Source organism: Barbus barbus, assembly GCF_936440315.1.
Source record: "Barbus barbus genome assembly, chromosome: 3".
Lineage (NCBI taxonomy): Eukaryota > Metazoa > Chordata > Actinopteri > Cypriniformes > Cyprinidae > Barbus > Barbus barbus.
Genome location: NC_136731.1, coordinates 31181902 through 31207431, shown reverse-complemented (window position 1 = coordinate 31207431; position 25530 = coordinate 31181902). Strand labels below are relative to the sequence as shown.

At 39.4% G+C, this 25530-nt stretch overlaps 1 protein-coding gene and 1 long non-coding RNA gene across 2 annotated transcripts in view; both read right to left on the bottom strand.

Annotated features, from left to right (window-relative positions):
* The window catches only part of LOC306845763 (pleckstrin homology domain-containing family H member 3-like), a 51664-nt gene extending 41329 nt beyond the window's left edge, over positions 1 to 10335 (bottom strand). The window contains exon 1 of the mRNA XM_079378742.1: positions 9891 to 10335. Within this exon, the coding sequence (XP_079234868.1) occupies positions 9891 to 10025 (135 nt within the window). The 5' untranslated portion in view covers positions 10026 to 10335. The remainder of the gene's footprint in view (positions 1 to 9890) is intronic.
* A 7367-nt stretch (positions 10336 to 17702) lies between these two features.
* Positions 17703 to 21550, bottom strand: LOC306848863. The gene is made up of 3 exons (XR_013782284.1): positions 20289 to 21550; positions 20064 to 20101; positions 17703 to 19082 (listed from the first exon to the last, which is right to left on the bottom strand). It is a non-coding gene; the product is annotated as an uncharacterized lncRNA (long non-coding RNA).
* Between the last annotated feature and the right edge of the window lie 3980 nt (positions 21551 to 25530).

Here is a 25530-nt window from a genome sequence, read left to right as displayed (position 1 = left end):
AAATATGTTTTGATGTTCATACATGTTTATTTCATGCTTTAAGTAAATATGAAAAGATGACTGGTACACATGCTGCTTGAGATGAGGCGCTACACTGATGTCACGACACATTAAAAAGCCACAAAACCGTATTTCTTTTTTTTGAATTTCTTACAAAACAACAAAATTTGAAAGCTGAGACCTTGTTTCATTCCAGAAGTAACCTGCTGTGCCTTGACTGTTGGCATGTTGTCAGTTTCCTCTTTGCTCTGCGATGTATTTTTCAATGCGTAAGAACATGAGTGTAGTGTGAGACCGGCATGGCTTGTCAGACAGTAACTAAGGAGGGCAGTTTTTTTAAAGATAAATTTTTTTGGCATTTTTGCCTTTATTAAGATAGAACAGATCAGAACTGTCAGGAAGCGATGTGGAAGAGAAATAGGGGGCAGGATCGGGAAAGGTCCTAGAGTCGGGATTCGAACTCGGGACGCTTGTAGCGCAACAGTGCTACATGTCAGTGGACTGCCAGTGGACGGCAGTTTTTTTAAAGGGTAAATTAACTGCAAAACTCACATTCAGATCAGCCACCAATCTTTTTTATTTTTACATTATTATTTTCTTTTCATTTTTTTTATTTTTTTATTATCTGTTTTATTCAAATGCATGTCACAATGCAGAATAAAAAATGTGTCACTACTTCCGTTTCGCAGGAACTTTACCATTTTTCGACACTACATTACCAAAAATGTAACAGTTTCTTTATAAACCATTTTTGTATTTGAATTTAGCAATTTGGCTAACACTTAGTCACTAGGTCATAAACCAACAAACATACTTCTGTGAACAAGTGCACTTAGAAACAGCACCTCTTCTGTAGTACTTGGAAGTGAATTCCAACACACAAACACTTAGCAGCCCCGGGCACTTGACTGCCGCATGCAGATCATAAAATCTTAAATAAGGGCTGTTCTTAGAACTGACAAAGACAGAGCACTTTTGTGCTCAATCCATCTACATGCAATATCAACCCAGTTCTGCCCCACCCAGCCCCTCTCGACAAACTCTGTCACTCAGCCAACACTCAGACCCTTTACACCCAGTGGACAGTAAATCCACACTGTCCTTCCCTGCGAACAGATCTGATGTCAGCTTTAGTTTCCTCTCTGTGCTACCTAAAATGCATGTACTTGAGCCTGAATATTACAATTAAAATTCAATCAGTTTCATGTCAAACCTGTATGACTTTTCATTCTCCATTCACTTTCACTGTATAGACAAAAAAAAGATTTTCAAAAAATCTTTGAGTTCCACAAAAGTCAGTCAGTCAGACAGGACTGGAACGACATGAGGGTGATGACAGAATTTTCATTTTTGGGTAAACTATCCCCTTAAATGGCATACATGACGAAGGGATGAAGAGAAACAAACATCAGACATGGAGGGAAACATTTCCTGCTTTGAACTGTGTTGCTTCTGTCAACACTATTAACCTAAAACGCACACAAAGTGTGAATACCTTCTGGGAGGTGATGGCTAAAAAAAAAAAAAAAAACATGTACAAAAGTATCCTGAAAGATTAGTTGGCTACTACCATTTTGCCAGCAATTTTCTTGTGAATGGCCCTGTAGTCAATAAAAGCAGTGTTTCGCCATACAGGCAGCGAGCACACCGCAATTTGCAATAAATACTGTTTATGAGTGGATTCTAGTTAAAGTTGATTTCCCGGAAAATTACAAAGAGGCTCATTTACACAACCATGTATTTTCTACCCACTGAGATGCCCATATGACCCCTGTCAAGCGCCCACACACTGGCAGGCCCAGGCTGCGGTGCCACGCTCAGCTCGCCTGCGGGTTCCCGTTAATGACTGGTATGCATTGGCTCTGATTCTGCCCTTTGGTCCAGTGACTTGGTGAGGTTTATCAGAATCGATCCCGGCTGTAAACTGACTCAGTCCGACTCCCCCACATCAGCTGTAACTCTAGCCCCCCCTCACCTTGACCTCTTTCACAGACACGCACCTCTATGTGTGTGCGACTAAGTCTGTGCCGCTCTGTGGTATCATGTTTCTGGGCTCTGGCATGCCCTCAGAGGAATGTTCTGTGCAGGGCTGCAGGCTCCTGAGGGTCATGAGGCTAAAGAGTCAGGAAGGCAGTTCTTTTCTTACACAAACTCTTTCAAAGAAACAACAAACATTTCATTTGAGTGTGAAGAAAATATATATATTTTTTATTTTGTTTACATTAACAATTACTTCTTATTTTAGGCCATATCTTTTCTTTGTTTTAAAAGAGACCCCATATTACTCATAAAAGTGTGTAGTTTCCAGGTATTGATCAATGTTTTAATGGTTATAATATACAGTATACACGCATTAGGACAGTAAGATTTTTTTGAACAATATTACTTCCATTCACCAAGAATGCATGAAATTTATCAAAAGAGACAGTAAAGACATTTATAATTTTACGATTACTTTTTAACTTTATATTCATTAATGATCCTGAAAAAATTGTCTCAAAGTTTCAGTGTATCAGTGCTTTCAAATTGATTAATTGCGATTAAATGCATTCAAAATAAGTTTGTTTACATAATGTGTGTGTACCGTTTATATTTATATGCAAATATAAACATACGTACATTATTTATTATACATAAAATATAAAAATATGTTACATATATTTCTTAAATATGTATATAAACTTTAAATTGTAATATTTCAAAGTTACTGTTATTACTTTTTGAGCACAATTTCTTTTTCAAAAACATTTACAAAATCTTATCAAGTCCAAGCATTTGAACAGCAAAATGTAACGCTAAATGCTATTTGAATACAAGAATGATTGCTGTTAGATAAATATTGAAATATTATTGTATTCTAAGGTGCATGTGACAGGTTTGGTGCTAAATCTATGAAACGCTATCCAGGTCAGCGGCAAGACGCTTCACAACCAGCATGCCACAGTTTACAACTAGAGCTGCTAAGTTTAGTACATAAGCACACACATTAACAATGATGGTGTAGGGAGTAGGGAAAGTTGTAAGTCCACTTGGCGTAGGGAGATGGACTGGCTGAGGTCCCTAGAGTTAGAGGAAGAGTGGATTTAAAAGAGCAGGATGGAGGTGAGAAAGAAGGTAAAAGTGTGTTACAGACCAAAAGGAGAGTGTATAATGCTTAATGTTTAACCAGGGTGGAGAGGCACCATAAATGTTGGACAGGCTCAGCAGGAGAGACAAGTCAAGTCAAGTCTGCTTTATTGTCAATTCTTCAACATGTACAGCACATACATACAGAGAATTGAAATATTGTTACTCTCAGACCCTTGGTGCATACAGTTAACATTAAACACGTTCAAATACAGATAATACAGTTTAAACATATGTACATACAACTATACAGCTATACAAATTGTACATTGTAGAAAAATAAAGAAATAGATAAAGTGGCATAAGGCGCATGGCAGAATAAATAGAGTGCAAACCAGTTAAATAAAAACAAAACTGTGCAGATATATTTGTAGTGCAACAAGAGCTTATCAATCTGAGGACATTGTAGAAAAATAAAAAAAAGAGATAAAGTGGCATAAGGCACATGGCAGAATAGATAGAGTGCAAACCAGTTAAATAAAACAAAACTGTGCAGATATATGTGTAGTGCAAGAAGAGCTTGTCAGTAGGGAGAACAGTCCTTCTATCAGACTATCCGAAGAGGTAGTTTGCAGTCAATGCTGGATGAGGTAGTGATCAGTCCAATGCTGCACAAGTGACAGGTGCTGGTCACAGTTTTTTAAGTTGGTGAGGGGGGGGGGGGGATCTCATAGTGACAGAGTTCAGTGTTGCATGGGGTAAAAGAGGGGGGGGGGGGGGCAAGGACAGGAGGGAGTTCAGCTTCCTGACAGCCTGATGTATGAAGCTGTCCTTCAGTCTGCTGGTCCTTGCCTGGAGACTCCGCAGTCTCCTCCCTGATGGCAGCAGACTGAAGAAGCTGTGTGTCGGGTGGGTGGGATCACCTGCAATGCGGAGGGCTTTGCGGGTGAGACGGGTGCTGTAAATGTCCTGGAGGGAGGGGAGAGAGACACCAACGAGCTTCTCAGCTGCTCTCACTATGCGCTGAAGTGACTTGCAGCAGGATGCGTTGCAAGTGCCATACCACACAGTGATGCAGCTGGTTAGGATACTCTCGATGGTGCCTCTGTAGAAGGTGCACATGATGGGGGCCGGGGCTCTGGCTCTTCTCAGTTTGCGGAGGAAGTAGAGATGCTGCTGTGCTTTCTTGGCCAGTGCTACAGTGTTTTTAGTCCAGGAGAGGTCCTCTGTGATGTGCACACCCAGGAACTTGGTGCTGCTCACTCTCTCCACAGTCGCACTGTTGATGGTCAGAGGGGCATGCTGAGTGTGTACTCTCCTGAAGTCAACAACAACCACACATCCGAATTCTTGTTCAATATCATACGTTCCACTACGAACCACTTCCCAAGACATATAAAGAGTTCACAGCACTGAAAATGAGTCTGTCTGTTTCACATAACATCTAATAAAGCTTAATCGGGGGATTGAGTTGGTTATGAAGTCTGGGAAAGGTATGGCGTGTGAGAGGGACCTCTGGCAAGAGCTTTCCGGGATGAGGAGCAGGATGAAGCAGGAGATGCAGTGATGGGTTCGTTCCATGGCTCACTTCCGTTCCTGTGTCCTAAGAGATGGGTTGAGTAAGCGGGCGGAAATGCTGCTGCTCTGCCAACCACGGGCCTCTGGAGCAGATGTTCGTCTGTGTGCTTTTTGTTTTTTTCTATGCTTCTAACCTGAGGGGACTTTTAGGGACAGGCAGGATTAGCCAAACAAAACAAACTTCATTTACTTTTTTACATTTTCCGAATGGCCTGAAAGACCACCACTTTAACTATTTATATTGAATTTCAAGGTATCGTGCAATCCGTTTTTATGTTTATGTAACAGTTTGTCAAAGTTACTGTGTGTTGCTGGGAAACTAAGTCTAAAAAGTGAAAACATAAGGGGGAAAAAAAAAAATGTAGCGTTATGGAAAAGCGTTTATTTTGCCCATATCGCTCCAACAAAAACAACAACAAAACATTAAACCTCAATTTAAACCTGCATAGCGCAAGATTTTGGCTCACCGTAGAGGGTGTGGGGGAAATACCATCTCAGAGCTCTGTGGTTCTACCATTATACATTAACAGCACTGAGTCTGTGCCAGAAGCTCCTGCCAGTTTGTGTTTCTTTCCCAGGATGCCCTGCTCCTCACCCCAACAGCTGCAGTGGGCAGGTGTCCTGGTGTCATAACATCTTCAAAGCACAGCGTGAATGTCAAAAACAAAAAGAAAGAAACTTCTGTGTCTCCTAAGAAACATGGAAGAGTGAAGCAAGGGATGTTCGTCGTGCTAAAATAGGAAAGAGGGGGAAGAGCAAGAGCAAGAGTGTGCAGGACAAACAGAAGTGCTCTTTCAGCTCGCCCGCTGTCTGTTTGGCCAGCTTGATTGGGGAACGCTGCTGACGTCAGAAGAGCAGATCCCTGAACCAGCATTGCACCGTAGCATGCTTGCTATTATAAACGCCTTAAAGGAAAAACTTGTCACCTTCATGTCATTTCAAACCTTTCTTCTGTGAAATACAAAAAAAAGAAGATATGTTGAAGAATGTTATTGGACCTCTTTGACTTGGACAAAAAAAAAAAAAAAACTGTTCAAACATATCTCTTGTGTTCCACAGAAGAATAAAAAGTCATTCAGGTTTGGAACAACATGAGGCTGAGAAAAGCATTAAAGTTAGCATTAAAATACAAAGTTATAAGCCTGAATATCAGCTTTACATATACTGTACGATAAAATGTAGGGTTTGTTTCAGCATAGATATAGTACAGATGTACATGCGAGTTAAAAGTGGATCTGTAGAGATGATACATTCAGCTGCAGTCTCCTGTGGCACAAAAAAGGACCGTTAACAGTCACTGCAGAGAGGAAGTATCCAAACACACACGTCTGTGGGGTCTGACCACCTGCTTGAGTGTGTGGCCTACAGAGGGTTGGGTGCAATGGAGAAGGTCTTTGTGTAAACACGTCAATGAATGTTTCTGGAGCGGGCTTTCCTAGACTTCAGCCAAACCAGGCCTCTCTGTACCCTCCGTGTCTTCCAAGCATGCATTTCCTCTTTGGCAATAATAATTGACAGCGAAAGCCCAACTTCTATAAGTATCTGGTTTTTAGTTTGATTTTGGGGGGGGGGGGGGGGGGGGGGGGGGGGGGATTGCTAATACTTCATCAGAACAGAGCAAAAAAATCAATAAACAAAATGTGTAAAGTAATGAAACTTTGCAAATTAAAATTTGCAGCTTGAAAATCCAGTTTAAATCCTTATCTATGTGAAAATGGTAGATATGGACACATTAGCAAAACTTCAGTGAAATTTTGTGGGCAAAGCACAAGCACAGCTCACACGGAAGTCACTTTCAAACCATGTAGCTTTCTGTTGGTCAATGAGGTGAATTCACATGACCAACTTGAACCAGATGTGAAAACTGAATGGGGAAATCTTTTGCCCTAACATAAAATTCCCATTTTTGTGTATTCTTAATGAAATTCCTGGAATTTTGCACATGGAAATTCGCTGAATAATGGTAAATGTGACTGCACCTTAAGCCAATCATTAGTAAATCCAAAATGATCATAGACTGGTAGACAATTTTGGACTCACACCACGATGGTCAAGCTGGTTTTTGGTGGCACATGGTGACTGGTCAACCAGCGAATGTCTACCCTGAACAAATTTAATCCCCAGTTGAGTCCAGTTAGAAACCAGCTACCACGTTGCAAAACACAGTTACCAGTTTAAGCTTAATACTCCAACAAGTTTCAAAGTCCATAAAGAATAAGCTTTGATAGTTCAAACCACCAAAAGGGGAGAGTGCTAATTATAAACAACAGAAAAATAGGCGCCACCCACCAAGACCTGAGCAGCAACCACTTAATTTGTCTTAGGAAGGACAACTGAAGGTTGTTGCTCAGACTATTGATCCTGCCTGGCATGAAGAGGAAGCCTGGCTTTGCAGATGCACTCTAGATATCAATATCTTTTATCAATAATCAATAAAGGCACCGTGGCAACAGTGAAAACAGCACGTCAACTGTGGTGGTGCAACAGCGAGAAAAAATCATAATAAAAGTTCAGGCTCTGTATGCCTTAAAACAATGACTCAGCAAATGAGCACTCGTATTACAATAGCCATTCATATAGTTAGAGCTGATTATCAAGTCTTTAAAGCTGCTTCATTCCTGTATATGCGATACCCAAAGATGTGGCATGCACTCGGTTGACTATGTAACGTTATCTAATGGTTACATCGCATACTGGAGACTGGCAATGTTCAGTGGATCAAGTTCATCAAATTTAATCATCCAATCAAATTCAAACTGAGTTTATCTCAGAAACTCTGTGTCAGAAATCACCCATTCACATGTCTAAATTTGTCTGTACTATTAGACTATCCCATCTAAAACCACTATAAAATAATTTTCTTTTTTTCTTCTTCCTGGTCATGTCTTTTCTTGCCAGTTGGCTCCAAGGACTCACACTGGTCCCTTTTTAAAAAAAATAGGTGTATGATGACCCTGGGGAAGAGGGGGATGCATTGACCTATTAACCTCCTATATTCTACCCCCATTACCCTGACACGCACAGAAATTCTTCACAGAGCCATAAATGGGTTAATGGCATAAGACTTCGGCAAGGAAATATGGAGATTATTAATCTCAGGGCGATTAGTCCATAGAGGATGGATAGAGTGGGGATAAAGGGAGTAAGTAGTGAGAGATAAGAGGACAGTCCATGAGAGATTGGCGCAAAAGGTCCCTTAGGCTGTTTCTTATTGATTGGCCCAGTGCATTTGTGTGTAACACGGCTTCATAATATGTGACTGATTAGAAAACCAGTGGGTGTCTCGTAAAGCGTGTGTGTATATGTCCAGACATGTCAATATGTCTTTATACCCGCCTATCATAGAATCGATATGAACTGTAGACAGTACACTTGAGGTAAACCAGCATTACGTGGGTGTTGGGTCATAATGGGGTGTGGAATACATTCAGATGTAGGGGTTTAGCCATACCAAGAAGTACACAGGGTCTACTGAGCGTGAGATGAAAATATTTCTGTTTTAATTCAGAAATGCTCAAAACTGCCTTTGTTGTGAGTGTGAAGAAAGGCTCGCTGGCTGTTGAAAAACTCATTTAGTGTACAAAATGGGATCAGTACCAGAGGTTTTACTGACAGAGGAGCCATTATTAAATATTTGATCATGCGGATGTGTTCAGTTGCACAGAGGCGTAAAATAGATGGGGACCCTGAGTGCTGGCTCAGCTGAATGTCCTTCACTGTTCATTACATTTCACAGGAACCCTTCATCTCTGTTCTTCACTATGATTTGTGCCATCCTTATTTAACGCACATAGGCTAATCATGAAACACCTCAACAATAAAATCTTGTGCGTGACAACAGTGGGATACGTTTGGATGCATAGTTGTCTTACAGACAAAGGACAATTACATATTTTATAACTACATATTTTGACATTCATGGTGTCCCTCTAACAGGGTTGCTAGAATTAAAAAGCTCTCAAAACCATATGTGAGCATATGTATTAATGGCTCACAAATCATACCTTGGGAGCATTGGTATCTTAGCATGCAAATCCAGAGCGCTTCTCTTCGATTCTCAAAATATGACCAGAAAAACTAGTTTTGCTAGAATAACCCTGGTGTTCTTATCACGCAGTATTTCCAACACCTAAAACTGGCAATCAATTTGCACATGTCAGTGCTTCAAAAAATGTCTGTATGTGTCTATAATGTATGAATATTTAAAAAATCAATTCACTTTTGAGCATTGCAGTATACACATGTAAACAGTGTTTGAGAATTACTGTGATTATGGTATTATATATTATATGGTAATCATTTTAAAAGTTTTTCCCTGTTTTATTGTTGTAATTATTTTTTTATGATTATTTTACTTCCTTTTAAGTAAAGCACTTTGAATTACCATTGTGTATGAAGTGTGCTATATAACTATATAAATAAACTTGCCTGGAAAAAATAAAAATAAAAATTATATATATATATATATATATATATAGTTACTAGTAAATAATCCAGTAGTGACAACTAGTATCCTTTCAAATTTCACTAGTAATAACTATTTATTTTATTACTAGTCTTGCTATAGTGTTGCTAAATATTGCTATTTATGCATTAGATGCTAGTACTTACACAAATAGTGACTAATAGCTATTCAATAAACCGCTAGCACTTATTTACATGAAAACTGGTTCCTTTACTACTACTACTAATTAGTTTTATTAGTTCTGAATAAATAGACACTAATACTTAATCGTATATGACAAGCAAAACAACCACTGAATGAGACAAGTAATGTAGCTAGTGACACTTAGGATAGATACTAGTGTCTAGATAAATATGTATAAGTACTAAGCAGGACTAGTTACTAGTAAACACCTAACAAAAAGTACTTGTACCAAATGAAAAGGTACTGGTAAACTGGAATAGGTATCTGCAACAACTAACGTTAGCAATACATGCTAGTTGGAAGAGAACAGCAGAGATCTGAACCACACAATTCAATGGGGGAAAACGGCTATATGTTACTTGATTTTACTTCAAAACAATAAAAGTTACTTGTTATGCATTGGATCATGACTAGTGAAATACTAACAAGTATATACAAAGTATATACACTTTTACTTTTTCCAAAAAAGTAAAAGTGGCATCAGAACAGCTAGTTTCATCAGAAATTAACAGTAACTTACTGGATATCATACTGTGCTGTCTAGATAGTCAGCTAGCTTCTTAGGTTTTGCGACACAGCTTTAGTTTTGTCTACATACCCGTCCTGTGTGTGTGTGCTCGTCCTGATTGCGTAACTCAAAAGACTCTTCCTCCTCTTTCTCCCCATGATCCCGAGCCAGCAAACTGAAGCCTTGTCTGCAGCACACAAGCCAGCAAAGTCCCTGCAAAGGCATTCAAATCACGGCGTGTCGTCCAGTTTCTATCCGTAAAAGTCCAGTGATGTCCACCGTCCTGTCGTGCAGATGGGACAGATGGAGACTGTCTAGTCGCAAGAAACGAGCTGATCCGAGAGAATAAACTCATCGATTAAGGTTGGGACACCTGACAATACCGCGTTTTATCACGCGGGATGTATCCAAATACGCGTCCAACTTCAGAGAAAAACTGATATGATAAAAGTGCTTTTTTTATTCCACGGCTACTTTCAAAAGGAGAGATGATAGAACAACGCTTCTAAACGCTTTCTGTCGCGTCTCTGATTCTGCGGGACATGAGCATGCAGACTCTGGGAAGCGTGAGTGAAGGGGCGGGGCGAATCACCTCATGCGTTAGGATTCGCAAGATGATTGGATCACCACGCACGCGCCCAGAACATGCCCCGCCCACTGTCTGACTCGCTGCACATGTGAAGCAGGCATTTCCGGAAATGGAAGCGATTCGGTGATGGCATCAGAAATGTTTGAGTCTCGTTGTAAAGCAACAACATATGTGACCCTGGACCACAAAACCAGTCATAAGGGTCAGTTTCTTAAAACTGAGATGTATACATCATCTGAAAGCTGAATAAATGAGCTTTCATTGATGTATGGTTTGTTAGGATAGGACAACATTTGGCCGAGATACAACTATTTGAAAATCTGGAATCTGAGGGAGCAAAAAAAATCAAAAGATTGAGAAAATTGAAAGTTGTCCAAATTAAGTCCTTAGCAATGCATATTATTATTAGCCACAATGTATTATTGGCTATTGCTACAAATATACCCGTGCTACTTATATTGTCGTCCATGGTCCCAAATGTCAAAACCCTGTCATTTAAACTTTAAATTTAGGTTAAAATTTTATTATGAACCTGCCTGCACTCTTTGCTCTGTTTAATTAGTAATTACTACACATAAGAGCTATTTTCTAGGTTTTACACAAATCTGTCCTTGTCCAAACTATGATGTCATCATAGAAAGGCTATCTACTTTGAATGGCAAAGTGAAATGTGCCTTCTATTATTTGGCTAGCGCAGGGACGTGGAGACTGCAGTTGTATTATCAAGTTGGTGTGAAGTTCTGGGCAAAGGGGTGAATGAGCACTCTGTGTGTCGTGTGTGTTTGTTGGGGAGTAATGTAGTCTCCTGAAACGCATTATGTGCCTGAATGGAAAGCAGATGGACTCCTTTATTCCAGGAAACTCCTGTCACGAGAGGCTCTGAAGAGAGGGAGACAGACAGAGAATGAGGGGAGAGGGTAGAGCACCAGAAAGACTTTTTTGTGTGACTTCCAAAAGGTCTGATGATCCCTCTTCCTCTTTATTCTCTTGTGCAATGTCTGTTTTCAAAAAAAAAATCTGTCATTTATTTTTATGGCTTAGAAAGCAAATGACTCCTTGTGGACACCAAACAAACATCACTCATTTTCATTTAGTTTTATTGTACCTATCTTCCTGGAAATAACTGGTATATATTTACATATATTTATATATATATATATATATATATATATATATATATATACACAAAAACAAAAATATATAAAAATATATAAGACAAAATATCATGACTTTTGATCGATAATAATGTGTTTAAAAACATACTGGCCTTAAACTCTTGATCTTTATAAAACAAATGGCTTATGTAGTTGTTTAAGTATTTAATCATCGATAAATTCCAAAATTCTCCCCTAAAAGTCCAGTTTTTATACAGGGCTGAGTGCAAATGCAACTTTGATAATTTCCTCAGTGTGAGTTCATAATTTTTACCAGTTTTGTCTTTGTCTTAATTTTTCCATCACACACATTGTCAGTCTTTCCACTCTAATCCTTCTTTTCCTGAAGTCTCGCACAGAACCCAGCTCATTCACTTACTCACTCATGTACACTCATAAATCACGCTTTCAAAAATCACACCAAACACACTCTCTCTTGCAGATGACACATGATATTTTTCAGGGCCCCTCTGTGCCTGCGCTCCCTTCGCTCTCTCTCTCTGCCTTCATTTCCTCTCGTTTGCTCTGCTCTACTCTCTGCTGACTCTCTCACGCATTCATCATTCTGCAAGCTGGCCCTGGTGTTTGTCTTTAAGTCTGCCTGTGGCTTTACCAAACACACATGCACACAAACGCACACACTCATGCAGGGGGCTAGCTAGTGTGCTGTCCAGTAAACCCCCCTGCTTGGCATCTCTTCTCTTCTATCAGTCAGTTCCTCGTCCTCTCTCTCTCTAACAGTTTACAGTATCGTTTTCCTCACGGCTTATACTTCTGCTTTTCTCTCTTCTCATCTTCCTCGTCATGGCGCTTCAGATCTGCCTCCCACCTGACCTGCTCCTGGAAAAGATGTTTTATTTTTAGAGCACTCTCTCTCTTTCTCCCTCTTTCTCAATCTCTCTGCCCACGCTAAGAAGCAAAAGGGAGTCTTGTGTCTATATATGGCTTGTGAGAGAGTGAGGTTTTCAAGAAAAAACAGACTATCATTATCACACCCATCTTTTGTCTCTGAATACAAGGGAGTGAGAGGAATTTGACCACACTGATGTTGACCACACTTGAGTTGATTTTGTTTGACCACACTTCAGTTTTCTGTCTCATTTTCACAAAACAAACCCTAAATCTTCATATGGGGCTCTTTTTCTGTTTTCAGTCTTGATGCCACAGTCAGTTGTGCCTCCACATCCTCCCGACTGTTCAAATGTGTATTTTACAGCTTACAATTTTTGAACCACTCAGATTGAGGAAACCATTTTTATATATAAAAAATGACCAAAAATGACTGAAATGCTTGTAATGGCTGAACATTAATAATATCTGAAAATTATTTTGATAGATGCTTTACAATTTACAGGGACATATTTAGCAAATAGTTTAACAATAACATTGCTTTATGGAATGCTTCATTCTGACAGGACAATAGCAGAATTCTCTGATCAGATAACAGCATTAAAGGGATAGTTCATCAAAAAATGAAAATTACCCCATCATTTACTCACCCTCAAGCCGTCCTTTAGGTGTATATTACTTCCCAGCAGGCACCGGACGTCAATATGACGTCAGATTGACGTTGGACCCCAACGTCGGAGAGACGTTGTATTTTGGTTGAAAGTGAAAATCGGGTTGACGTCAGAACCCAACGTCAGATTGACGTCAGAACCCAACGTCAGATTGACGTCGGAACCCAACGTCAGATTGACGTCGGAACCCAACGTCAGATTGACGTCGGAACCCAACGTCGGAGAGACGTTGTATTTTGGTTGAAAGTGAAAATCGGGTTGACGTCAGAACCCAACGTCAGATTGACGTCAGAACCCAACGTCGGAGAGACGTTGTATTTTGGTTGAAAGTGAAAATCGGGTTGACGTCAGAACCCAACGTCAAATTGACGTCAGAACCCAACGTCAGATTGACGTCGGAACCCAACGTCAGATTGATGTCAATCTCCAACGTTGGACAGACGTTGTATTTTGGTTGAAAATGAAAATCGGGTTGACGTCAGAACCCAACGTCAGATTGACGTCAATCTCCGACGTTGGACAGACGTTGCATTTTGGTTGAAAATGAAAATCGGGTTGACGTCAGAACCCAACGTCAGATTGACGTCAATCTCCGACGTTGGACAGACGTTGCATTTTGGTTGAAAATGAAAATCGGGTTGACGTCAGAACCCAACGTCAGATTGACGTCAATCTCCAACGTTGGACAGACGTTGCATTTTGGTTGAAAATGAAAATCGGGTTGACGTCAGAACCCAACGTCAGGCTGATGTCAGAACCCAACGTCAGATTGACGTCAATCTCCGACGTTGGACAGACGTTGTATTTTGGTTGAAAATGAAAATCGGGTTGACGTCAGAATCCAACGTCAGACTGATGTCAAAACCCAACGTCAAATTGACGTCAATCTCCGACGTTGGACAGACGTTGTATTTTGGTTGAAAATGAAAATCGGGTTGACGTCAGAACCCAACGTCAGATTGATGTCAGAACCCAACGTTGGACAGACGTTGTATTTTGGTTGAAAATGAAAATCAGGTTGACGTCAGAACCCAACGTCAGAATGATGTCAGAACCCAACGTCAGATTGACGTCAATCTCCAACGTTGGACAGACGTTGTATTTTGGTTGAAAATGAAAATCGGGTTGACGTCAGAATCCAACGTCAGATTGACGTCAATCTCCAACGTTGGACAGACGTTGCATTTTGGTTGAAAATGAAAATCGGGTTGACGTCAGAACCCAACGTCAGGCTGATGTCAGAACCCAACGTCAGATTGACGTCAATCTCCGACGTTGGACAGACGTTGTATTTTGGTTGAAAATGAAAATTGGGTTGACGTCAGAATCCAACGTCAGACTGATGTCAAAACCCAACGTCAAATTGACGTCAATCTCCGACGTTGGACAGACGTTGTATTTTGGTTGAAAATGAAAATCGGGTTGACGTCAGAACCCAACGTCAGATTGATGTCAGAACCCAACGTTGGACAGACGTTGTATTTTGGTTGAAAATGAAAATCAGGTTGACGTCAGAACCCAACGTCAGATTGACGTCAGAACCCAACGTTGGACAGACGTTGTATTTTGGTTGAAAATGAAAATCAGGTTGACGTCAGAACCCAACGTCAAATTGATGTCAGAACCCAACGTCAGAACCCAACGTTGGACAGATGTTGTATTTTGGGTGAAAATGAAAAATGCAACATCTATCCAACATTAGAGGTTGAGGTCAATCTTACATTAAGTTCTGATGTCAACCTGATTTTTGTCAGCCTCCAACAGTGGACAAACACTGCATTACATCCCTATCGAAACTGGCCATTACCACATTTGTTATCAACCTGTGAATACAAAAGGAAGAGGAGTTAAATGTCCAAATAATTAATTATACATAACACATTATGAACCGCTTGTTATAGTTTGTGTTAGGTTTGTCATATCTAATGTAGATGTCACATTGGTTGTACTGTGGTGCTAGATGGAAGATCATGGGCCCACCCAAATTGCTATGCTTTTATCTTCTGAAGACAAAACTGATATTGCGAAACCTAAAACCTTCCTGGTGTTAATGCTAAAAGGCAGTGAGGAAAAATCTCTAATCATTCACTTGGGTCTGTTGTATGTACACAAAAGTGAGAGAACAAACAACTGACTGAGCAAATTATGACTCTTATATGGTACCAAAAGCAATGTTTTGGGATATTTCACAGTATGAGTTCAGTAATATCAGCAGTCTGTCATTATTTTGTAAGTTGGCAATATTAGCACACATTTGCAAACAAGGCTTGACATTAACATAGAATCATCCCGTATTTAAGGCATATGAATGGTATTCCACATTACATCGATATGAGCGTGGTTTGTCCCATTTTTTTATTTACTTCAGTTTTATGTTTTTTGTTTGGCAACCGTTACTGCCAGTCATTTGACCGTTTCTTTATTTTTTTAACAGTGTAAAACTTACTTTATGGATTTTTTACTGACCAATTAAATAAAGTGATATCACTAAACCGTGTACAGAGGAACACTGTCCTTTCACAGATTTTCCTAGATTATTATGATCAAACGCATTCAATAAAGTGCTAAAAGTAAAATACTAGCCTAAACGTTCTACAGAGAAACACTTCTTATTTTACAGCTTATTAAAAAACAAAAAATTATAGTGTTAAAGGATGCTGACAATTGTAAATTAATAAAAGTTTTATTTTGAAAGACAAAATACAAAGTCTCTACATATACTGTACAAAACTGAAAATGCAATCATTCAGTTTTTGAAGTAAAACAGTGCAAATTTGAAAGGAAATACATTTCAAATACATTTCAACATTTAAAATACTGCACCAATTAACAGAACAGTTTGATGAGAAGTTAATGAGTTGAATTAAATATTCTCAGCACAAGAAATACAAAACATCTACAAGTTTCAAACGACTATTAATTCTAAAGGCTGGATTACACTACATGACTTTTCAAATCTGAACAGATTTTTAAAACACTAGGCATCATACATACAGTCAGGTCCATAAATATTGGGACATCGACACAATTCTAACATTTTTGGCTCTATACACCACCACAATGGATTTCAAATTAAACGAACAAGATGTGCTTTAACTGCACACTGTCAGCTTTAATTTGAGGGTATTTACATCCAAATCAGGTGAACGGTGTAGGAATTACAACAGTTTGCATATGTGCCTCCCACTTGTTAAGGGACCAAAAGTAATGGGACAATTGGCTTCTCAGCTGTTCCATGGCCAGGTGTGTGTTACTCCCTCACTATCCCAATTACAAGGAGCAGATAAAATGTCCAGAGTTAATTTCAAGTGTGCTATTTGCATTTGGAATCTGTTGCTGTCAACTGTCAAGATGAGATCCAAAGAGCTGTCACTATCAGTGAAGCAAGCCATCATTAGGCTGAAAAAACAAAACAAACCCATCAGAGAGATGGCAAAAACATTAGGCGTGGCCAAAACAACTGTTTGGAACATTCTTAAAAAGAAGGAACGCACCGGTGAGTTCAGCAACACCAAAAGACCCGGAAGACCACGGAAAACAACTGTGGTGGATGACCAAAGAATTCTTTCCCTGGTGAAGAAAACACCCTTCACAACAGTTGGCCAGATCAAGAACACTCTCCAGGAGGTAGGTGTATGTGTGTCAAAGTCAACAATCAAGAGAAGACTTCACCAGAGTGAATACAGAGGGTTCACCACAAGATGTAAACCATTGGTGAGCCTCAAAAACAGGAAGGCCAGATTAGAGTTTGCCAAACGGCATCGAAAAAAGCCTTCACAGTTCTGGAACAACATCCTATGGACAGATGAGACCAAGATCAACTTGTACCAGAGTGATGGGAAGAGAAGAGTATGGAGAAGGAAAGGAACTGCTCATGATCCGAAGCATACCACCTCATCAGTGAAGCATGGTGGTGCTAGTGTCATGGCGTGGGCATGTATGGCTGCCAGTGGAACTGGTTCTCTTGTATTTATTGATGATGTGACTGCTGACAAAAGCAGCAGGATGAATTCTGAAGTGTTTCGGGCAATATTATCTGCTCATATTCAGCCAAATGCTTCAGAACTCACTGGACGGCGCTTCACAGTGCAGATGGACAATGACCCAAAGCATACTGCAAAAGCAACCAAAGAGTTTTTGAAGGGAAAGAAGTGGACTGTTATGCAATGGCCAAGTCAATCACCTGACCTGAATCCGATTGAGCATCCATTTCACTTGCTGAAGACCAAACTGAAGGGAAAATGCCCCAAGAACAAGCAGGAACTGAAGACGGTTGCAGTAGAGGCCTGGCAGAGCATCACCAGGGATGAAACCCAGCGTCTGGTGATGTCTATGCATTCCAGACTTCAGGCTGTAATTGACTGCAAAGGATTTGCAACCAAGTATTAAAAAGTGAAAGTTTGATTTGATTATTATTCTGTCCCATTACTTTTGGTCCCTTAACAAGTGGGAGGCACATATACAAACTGTTGTAATTCCTACACCGTTCACCTGATTTGGATGTAAATACCCTCAAATTAAAGCTGACAGTCTGCAGTTAAAGCACATCTTGTTCGTTTCATTTGAAATCCATTGTGGTGGTGTATAGAGCCAAAAATGTTAGAATTGTGTTGATGTCCCAATATTTATGGTCCTGGCTATATACTGACTTTGTAAATCGTGACAAAGGAAAACTGGGCATCATACACAACATGACCGAGGATCATACACTACCAGACTTTAAAGTTGTTCCGAGCACAACAAACTCACTCAGAAACATGAGCCTTGGAGACGCGTGACAAATGGAAACAATATACGTTCTAAAATCGGCTGAAAATATCAAACATTTTTGATATCCTCCAACTGGATAGAATCTGAGTCTGAAGCTAAAAAACCGGAGTCTGTGACTATCAAATCTACAGACTGGCTCTGACTTTCGGCAACTAGTGTCAACTTCTCCAGACTGTAAATTGGCGGAAAATCAGGACAAAAAACGTGTAGTGTATTCCAGGCCTAATTATATATGATGCCCAGCTTTCCTTTGTCATTATTTACAAAATCGGTAAGTGTATGATGCCTGGTGATTTAAAAATCTGTTCAGATTTTTAAAAGTCGTGTAGTGTATTCCAGGCTTAAAGGGATACTCCACCCCAAAATGAAAATTGTCATTAATCACTTACCCCCATGTTGTTCCAAGCCTGTAAAAGCTTCATTCATCTTCGGAACACAATTTAAGATATTTTGGATGAAACCCGGGAGGCTTGTGTCTGTCCCATTGACTGCCAAGTAAATTACACTGTCAAGGTCCAGAAAAGTATGAAACACATTGTCAGAATATGTTATGTAATGTTATGAAGCGATGAGAATACTTTTTATATAGAAATACAACAAAAATAATGACTTTATTCAACAATTAGGCACCGTAACGTCTCCTCTGCATCAGCACAGCGCCATTTTGGAGATTATGCCCTGGACGCAAAACACATACACTCTTCTGTATCAGCCTTGACACAGGGATGCGCTGTTTCATCCAAAATATCTTAAATTGTATTCAGAAGACGAACAAAGCTTTTATGGGTTTGGAACGACATGGTGGTAATTGATTAATGACAAAATTTTCATTTTGGGGTGGAGTATCTCTTTAAAACTGTTTCATTATTCAGATGTAAATTTGTGTAAACAAATTTCCTGAAGAGGAATTCTTGAGAAGCAATTGAAAAAATTAGGGTTAGTATCATAATTTTTTTATTTTAAAAAGATTGTGCAGGGAACTGTACTTTAGCTTGTATTATCCCAATCAGGTTTATAGTGTTTTTATCAATATTCTATTGACCCTTTTGGGCTCCAATATAGCTCTGATAATATATGTGGAAAAAAATTACATTGTATTTTAATCCTGAATACTAGCTACACAAGTGTAATAAAAAGTAAAATCAAAACATACAAATAAAGGTCCATGATTCTGCACCAGAAGTGACAGACACAGTAGATAAAGAGCAGTCCTCCAAATCTGAAGTAATCAGCTGGATCCTTGCTGCATCTGGGGGTTAAATAAATGCAAAAAAAAAAGACAACAGATTTATTGAAAAGTCCTTAAAAAGGAGGATTCCATTTGTGTACCTTTTCTTTAAACAACATTTGACATTATGAGATATTCTGACTAATTTAATTATTTAGCTGTGACCTAATGGTTAGAGAGGCAGACTTGTAGTCTGAAGGTCATGGGTTCGAGTCTCAGTCCTGGCAGGAAACCCACTAGTGTAAACAGGGCTTGAGGTACCCTTGAGCAAGTTACAAGTTAAACCTACTTGTAATTATAAACACATTTACATTTAGCAGACGCTTTTATCCAAAGCGGCTTACATTGCATTCAAGTTACAGTTTCTACATTTTTATCAGCTCTTGCTTTCCCTGGGAATCGAACCCATGATCTTGGCGTTGCTAGCGCCATGCTCTACTATTTGAGCTACAGGAAATACAAATAAAGAAATGAGTATTCACAACAAATAACTTTTCCCAGATGTAAAAAATGGCAATTAGTACACTAAAAAAAAATAAATATAATATTTTTATCAATTGCTAAAATGCTAATACCTGTATATTTATAACTAATAAAATTATTAATCTGTTTACACTGCTTTTCTATCACACGTCGGTGATGTCTAACAAATGTACTTGAGGAGATCATTAAATTACTCAAGTATCTTCATACTTCATCCACCTTATTCCTAAACGCAGAAGTAAGCCTATGGGCGAGACTTCAAGTTCATTAGCCTTAAATAACAATAACAACATGCAGTAAATAGTAAAACTGTTTGTATTACAAACCAGTGTGTTCATAATTAAGATAATACACTAAAATAATATGGTATGACAAACCAATTTGCAATATCAAGCAGCAAAACGAGCAGTTCTGTATAGCTAAAAAAGTAAAAATATCTGGAAGCAAGACCCATAAAATCTATAAATGGGCCATTTTTATGTGAAGAATAAGGTGAATATGATGTCATCATTTACTCACTTATGTCTTTTCCAACCTGCATAACTGACTTTTTTTTTCTGTGGAACACAAAAGAAGATTAAAAAAGACATGAGGGTTAGAAAATGATGAGGGAGTTTTGATTTTGAGTGAGCTAAACTCAAGAATTAAGTTTGAATCAGAGTGGTGCCTTGGTGCAGAGTTTGCCTGCTTTGCCCATGTTCACATATAACGGCACATGATCATTAAAGTATTATGAATACTCACTTTTACAGAAGATCATATGGCAGAAGATTTTCAATCCCAAAACCTCTGGACCATGAGAGGGGAAACACACACACACACACACACGAATATTTAACAGGTTTAATAAAACAATAGTAATTGTTGACTTACTGACAGAGACAGACAGGCTTACAAAAAGTTTGGCTAACGTTACTCACCAGCTTTATACAAACACTTAGCAGTAAGTTGGATCCGAAAGCATGGTTTACATAGTATTCTTAAGGTGGTTTCATGATCTCTCTGTTGAACACATGTCAGTTGTTCATGTTCCAGAGTGAGACATTTTATTTGACAATAAAATAACAATATTGTTATTTTTACTATTTCATTCTGTTATTAAAAATAAGATCAGCAAAAGGCGGCCTTCAGTACTTAACTCATATTAAGGTCCAGCTCCCGCTATTTATTCTGTCATTCATGTATATGTATCTATTACATAAACCTCCAGAACTTGTAGTACTAACGCTACGCGGATATATTTACATTTCGCAATATAAAAACAACAACAATCACTTTTAATCATTCCCAAGACATTGTCACACAGCCTTATCTGGACAGTATTAAAACATAATAACAAAACACAGAAACAGATTATGTCATTGCGATTATCATATCACTTTAACAGTAACAAAAAAACAATTATAAGAGGTACTTACCTTCTGTGTTTCCATTATGTGTCCATAGCCATTGTGTCTGTGTTCTCAATCGACACCGCATAACTCAAAATCGGTCAAAATAATAACTCATCTGTCAGATATGAGACAATCATGTGAAAGCCATTCCTAGAGCACTGAACGGAGCAGGACTGCAGATAAACAGAGCTGCAGTAACGACTGAGGTGAACTTTCAAATCTGAGCGGGAGGAGGCGTGCCCTGCTGTCATTGGTCAGATTCCTGGATGACATTCAGATTAACCAATCACGAACAAAGCAACATAGAGAGACGTCAAACAACTTTGTAACTGTAGAAAAAAATGTTTTAAACAAAAGATAGCAAATATGTATTGATTTTTTTTTTTTAGGCTGTTACATGTAAGTAATTGGTAAAATTGTGTTTTCACTTATGCTCACAACCAGGGGCAGGCACATCTGTGCCATTCACTATTCACCTATAATTTCCATATGAATTTATAGTTAAAATAGGGTTAGGTTTAGGAGTACAGAGAAGGTGTGTACACGTCTGGCTATACTTGTAAATTACAGTTTCATTCACATGACCAATGATGACCCTTTTGAACTTTAACAAATCCCTTGCCTCAACTGTATAACCACTCTTATCCCTAAATGCAGCTGTGCCTACAACTGTGGCATTTTCTATATCTGACCCTTTGCTGTAAGTGTTACACCACCTGTTGGTTTAGGTTTATTCCTTTGTCCACAGTAACACTTACTAAAAACACTGTCATAATTGCAACATTTGTCTACAGATTACACTGTTGACTGCAGTGGCAATGCTGTTACAGCATTCGTGGTATGGGAAAATGTAAACGAAATGTTGATGTGCGACTAATTCAACAATAATTGAGGCCTATGATAATGAATGTACTCTTATTCATTTCATCACTGTATTGCTTGCAACAGCAAATGACTCCGTGGTTATGCAGTCACCTCACAGCAAGGTGTTTCCATAACGCAGACATGCACATTTGACAAATTGAGGATTCTACATTTTCCATATTTAAATGTATGTTTTCTACAAATTGCATGGAATGTATGCATTCCAGTCCTCTCAGACCCTTTTCTCTATGCTCTTGTTTTTTTCTCATTTCAAATTTCTCAGTAGATATAGGGTTTCTCTCACACAAATAACAAATGTATACTCTGATCAGATAACATACCAATATTTTTCGATGGCTGTATGACGTGATTGTGAAGTCAACATCTAATGATGTTAGAGTTTGACACTGAGTGAGCATTACCAATATGATGTCTAGGAGACGTTGGGTTTTGGTTGCCATACCTGACGACTGTATATGAGTATTTGACATCAATATGAACCTGGCTTAAGATGTTGGCTTGACGTTGGATTTTGGTTATTTTTTGCCACAACCTAATACTAACTATAGATCAACGTCAAATTATGTTATAATTTGACGTTGTGTGGACGTTACCATTATGACGTCTAGGCGACGTTGGGTTTTGGTTGCCATACCTGACGACTCTATATCAGTATTTGACGTCAATATGACGTTGGCTTAAGAAGTTGGCTCGACGTTGGATTTTGGTTAGTTAATGCCACAACCTAAAAACAACGTCAAATGATGTTAGAATCTGACGTTGTGTGGACGTTACCATTATGACGTCTAGGTGACGTTGGGTTTTGGTTGCCATACCTGATGACTGTATATCAGTATTTGACGTCCGTATGACGTTGGCTTGAGACGTTGGCTCGACGTTGGATTTTGGTTAGTTAATGCCACAACCTAAAAACAACTGAAGATCAACATCAAATGATGTTAGAATCTGACGTTGTGTGGACGTTACCATTATGACGTCTAGGCGACGTTGAGTTTTGGATGCCATACCTGACGACTGTATATCAGTATTTGACGTCAATATGACGTTGGCTTAAGACGTTGGCTCGACGTTGGATTTTGGTTAGTTAATGCCACAACCTAAAAACAACTGAAGATCAACGTCAAATGATTTTATAATCTGACGTTGTCTGGACGTTACCATTATGACGTCTAGGCGACGTTGAGTTTTGGATGCCATACCCAACGAATGTATATCAGTATTTGACGTCAATATGACGTTGGCTTTAGACGTTGGCTCGACGTTGGATTTTGGTTAGTTAATGCCACAACCTAAAAACAACGTCAAATGATGTTAGAATCTGACGTTGTGTGGACGTTACCATTATGACGTCTAGCCGACGTTGGGTTTTGGTTGCCATACCTGACCACTGTATATCAGTATTTGACGTCAATATGACGTTGGCTTTAGACGTTGGCTCGACGTTGGATTTTGGTTAGTTAATGCCACAACCTAAAAACAACGTCAAATGATGTTAGAATCTGACGTTGTGTGGACGTTACCATTATGACGTCTAGCCGACGTTGGGTTTTGGTTGCCATACCTGACGACTGTATATCAGTATTTGACGTCAATATGACGTTGGCTTAAGACGTTGGCTCGACGTTGGATTTTGGTTAGTTAATGCCACAACCTAAAAACAACGTCAAATGATGTTAGAATCTGACGTTGTGTGGACGTTACCATTATGACGTCTAGCCGACGTTGGGTTTTGGTTGCCATACCTGACGACTGTATATCAGTATTTGACGTCAATATGACGTTGGCTCAAGACGTTGGCTCGACGTTGGATTTTGGTTAGTTAATGCCACGACCTAAAAACAACGTCAAATGATGTTAGAATCTGACGTTGTGTGGACGTTACATTATGACGTCTAGCCGACGTTGGGTTTTGGTTGCCATACCTGACCACTGTATATCAGTATTTGACGTCAATATGACGTTGGCTTAAGACGTTGGCTCGACGTTGGATTTTGGTTAGTTAATGCCACAACCTAAAAACAACGTCAAATGATGTTAGAATCTGACGTTGTGTGGACGTTACCATTGTGACGTCTAGGCGACGTTGGGTTTTGGTTGCCATAACCGACGACTGTATATCAGTATTTGACGTCAATATGACGTTGGCTTTAGACGTTGGCTCGACGTTGGATTTTGGTTAGTTAATGCCACAACCTAAAAACAACGTCAAATGATGTTAGAATCTGACGTTGTGTGGACGTTACCATTATGACGTCTAGCCGACGTTGGGTTTTGGTTGCCATACCTGACCACTGTATATCAGTATTTGACGTCAATATGACGTTGGCTTTAGACGTTGGCTCGACGTTGGATTTTGGTTAGTTAATGCCACAACCTAAAAACAACGTCAAATGATGTTAGAATCTGACGTTGTGTGGACGTTACCATTATGACGTCTAGGCGACGTTGGGTTTTGGTTGCCATACCTGACCACTGTATATCAGTATTTGACGTCAATATGACGTTGGCTTTAGACGTTGGCTCGACGTTGGATTTTGGTTAGTTAATGCCACAACCTAAAAACAACGTCAAATGATGTTAGAATCTGACGTTGTGTGGACGTTACCATTGTGACGTCTAGGCGACGTTGGGTTTTGGTTGCCATAACCGACGACTGTATATCAGTATTTGACGTCAATATGACGTTGGCTTTAGACGTTGGTTCGACGTTGGATTTTGGTTAGTTAATGCCACAACCTAAAAACAACGTCAAATGATGTTAGAATCTGACGTTGTGTGGACGTTACCATTATGACGTCTAGCCGACGTTGGGTTTTGGTTGCCATACCTGACCACTGTACATCAGTATTTGACGTCAATATGACGTTGGCTTTAGACGTTGGCTCGACGTTGGATTTTGGTTAGTTAATGCCACAACCTAAAAACAACGTCAAATGATGTTAGAATCTGACGTTGTGTAGACGTTACCATTATGACGTCTAGCCGACGTTGGGTTTTGGTTGCCATACCTGACCACTGTATATCAGTATTTGACGTCAATATGACGTTGGCTTTAGACGTTGGGTCGACGTTGGATTTTGGTTAGTTAATGCCACAACCTAAAAACAACGTCAAATGATGTTAGAATCTGACGTTGTGTGGACGTTACCATTATGACGTCTAGGCGACGTTGGGTTTTGGTTGCCATACCTGACCACTGTATATCAGTATTTGACGTCAATATGACGTTGGCTTTAGACGTTGGCTCGACGTTGGATTTTGGTTAGTTAATGCCACAACCTAAAAACAACGTCAAATGATGTTAGAATCTGACGTTGTGTGGACGTTACCATTGTGACGTCTAGGCGACGTTGGGTTTTGGTTGCCATAACCGACGACTGTATATCAGTATTTGACGTCAATATGACGTTGGCTTTAGACGTTGGCTCGACATTGGATTTTGGTTAGTTAATGCCACAACCTAAAAACAACGTCAAATGATGTTAGAATCTGACGTTGTGTGGACGTTACCATTATGACGTCTAGGCGACGTTGGGTTTTGGTTGCCATACCTGACCACTGTATATCAGTATTTGACGTCAATATGGCGTTGGCTTTAGACGTTGGCTCGACGTTGGATTTTGGTTAGTTAATGCCACAACCTAAAAACAACGTCAAATGATGTTAGAATCTGACGTTGTGTGGACGTTACCATTGTGACGTCTAGG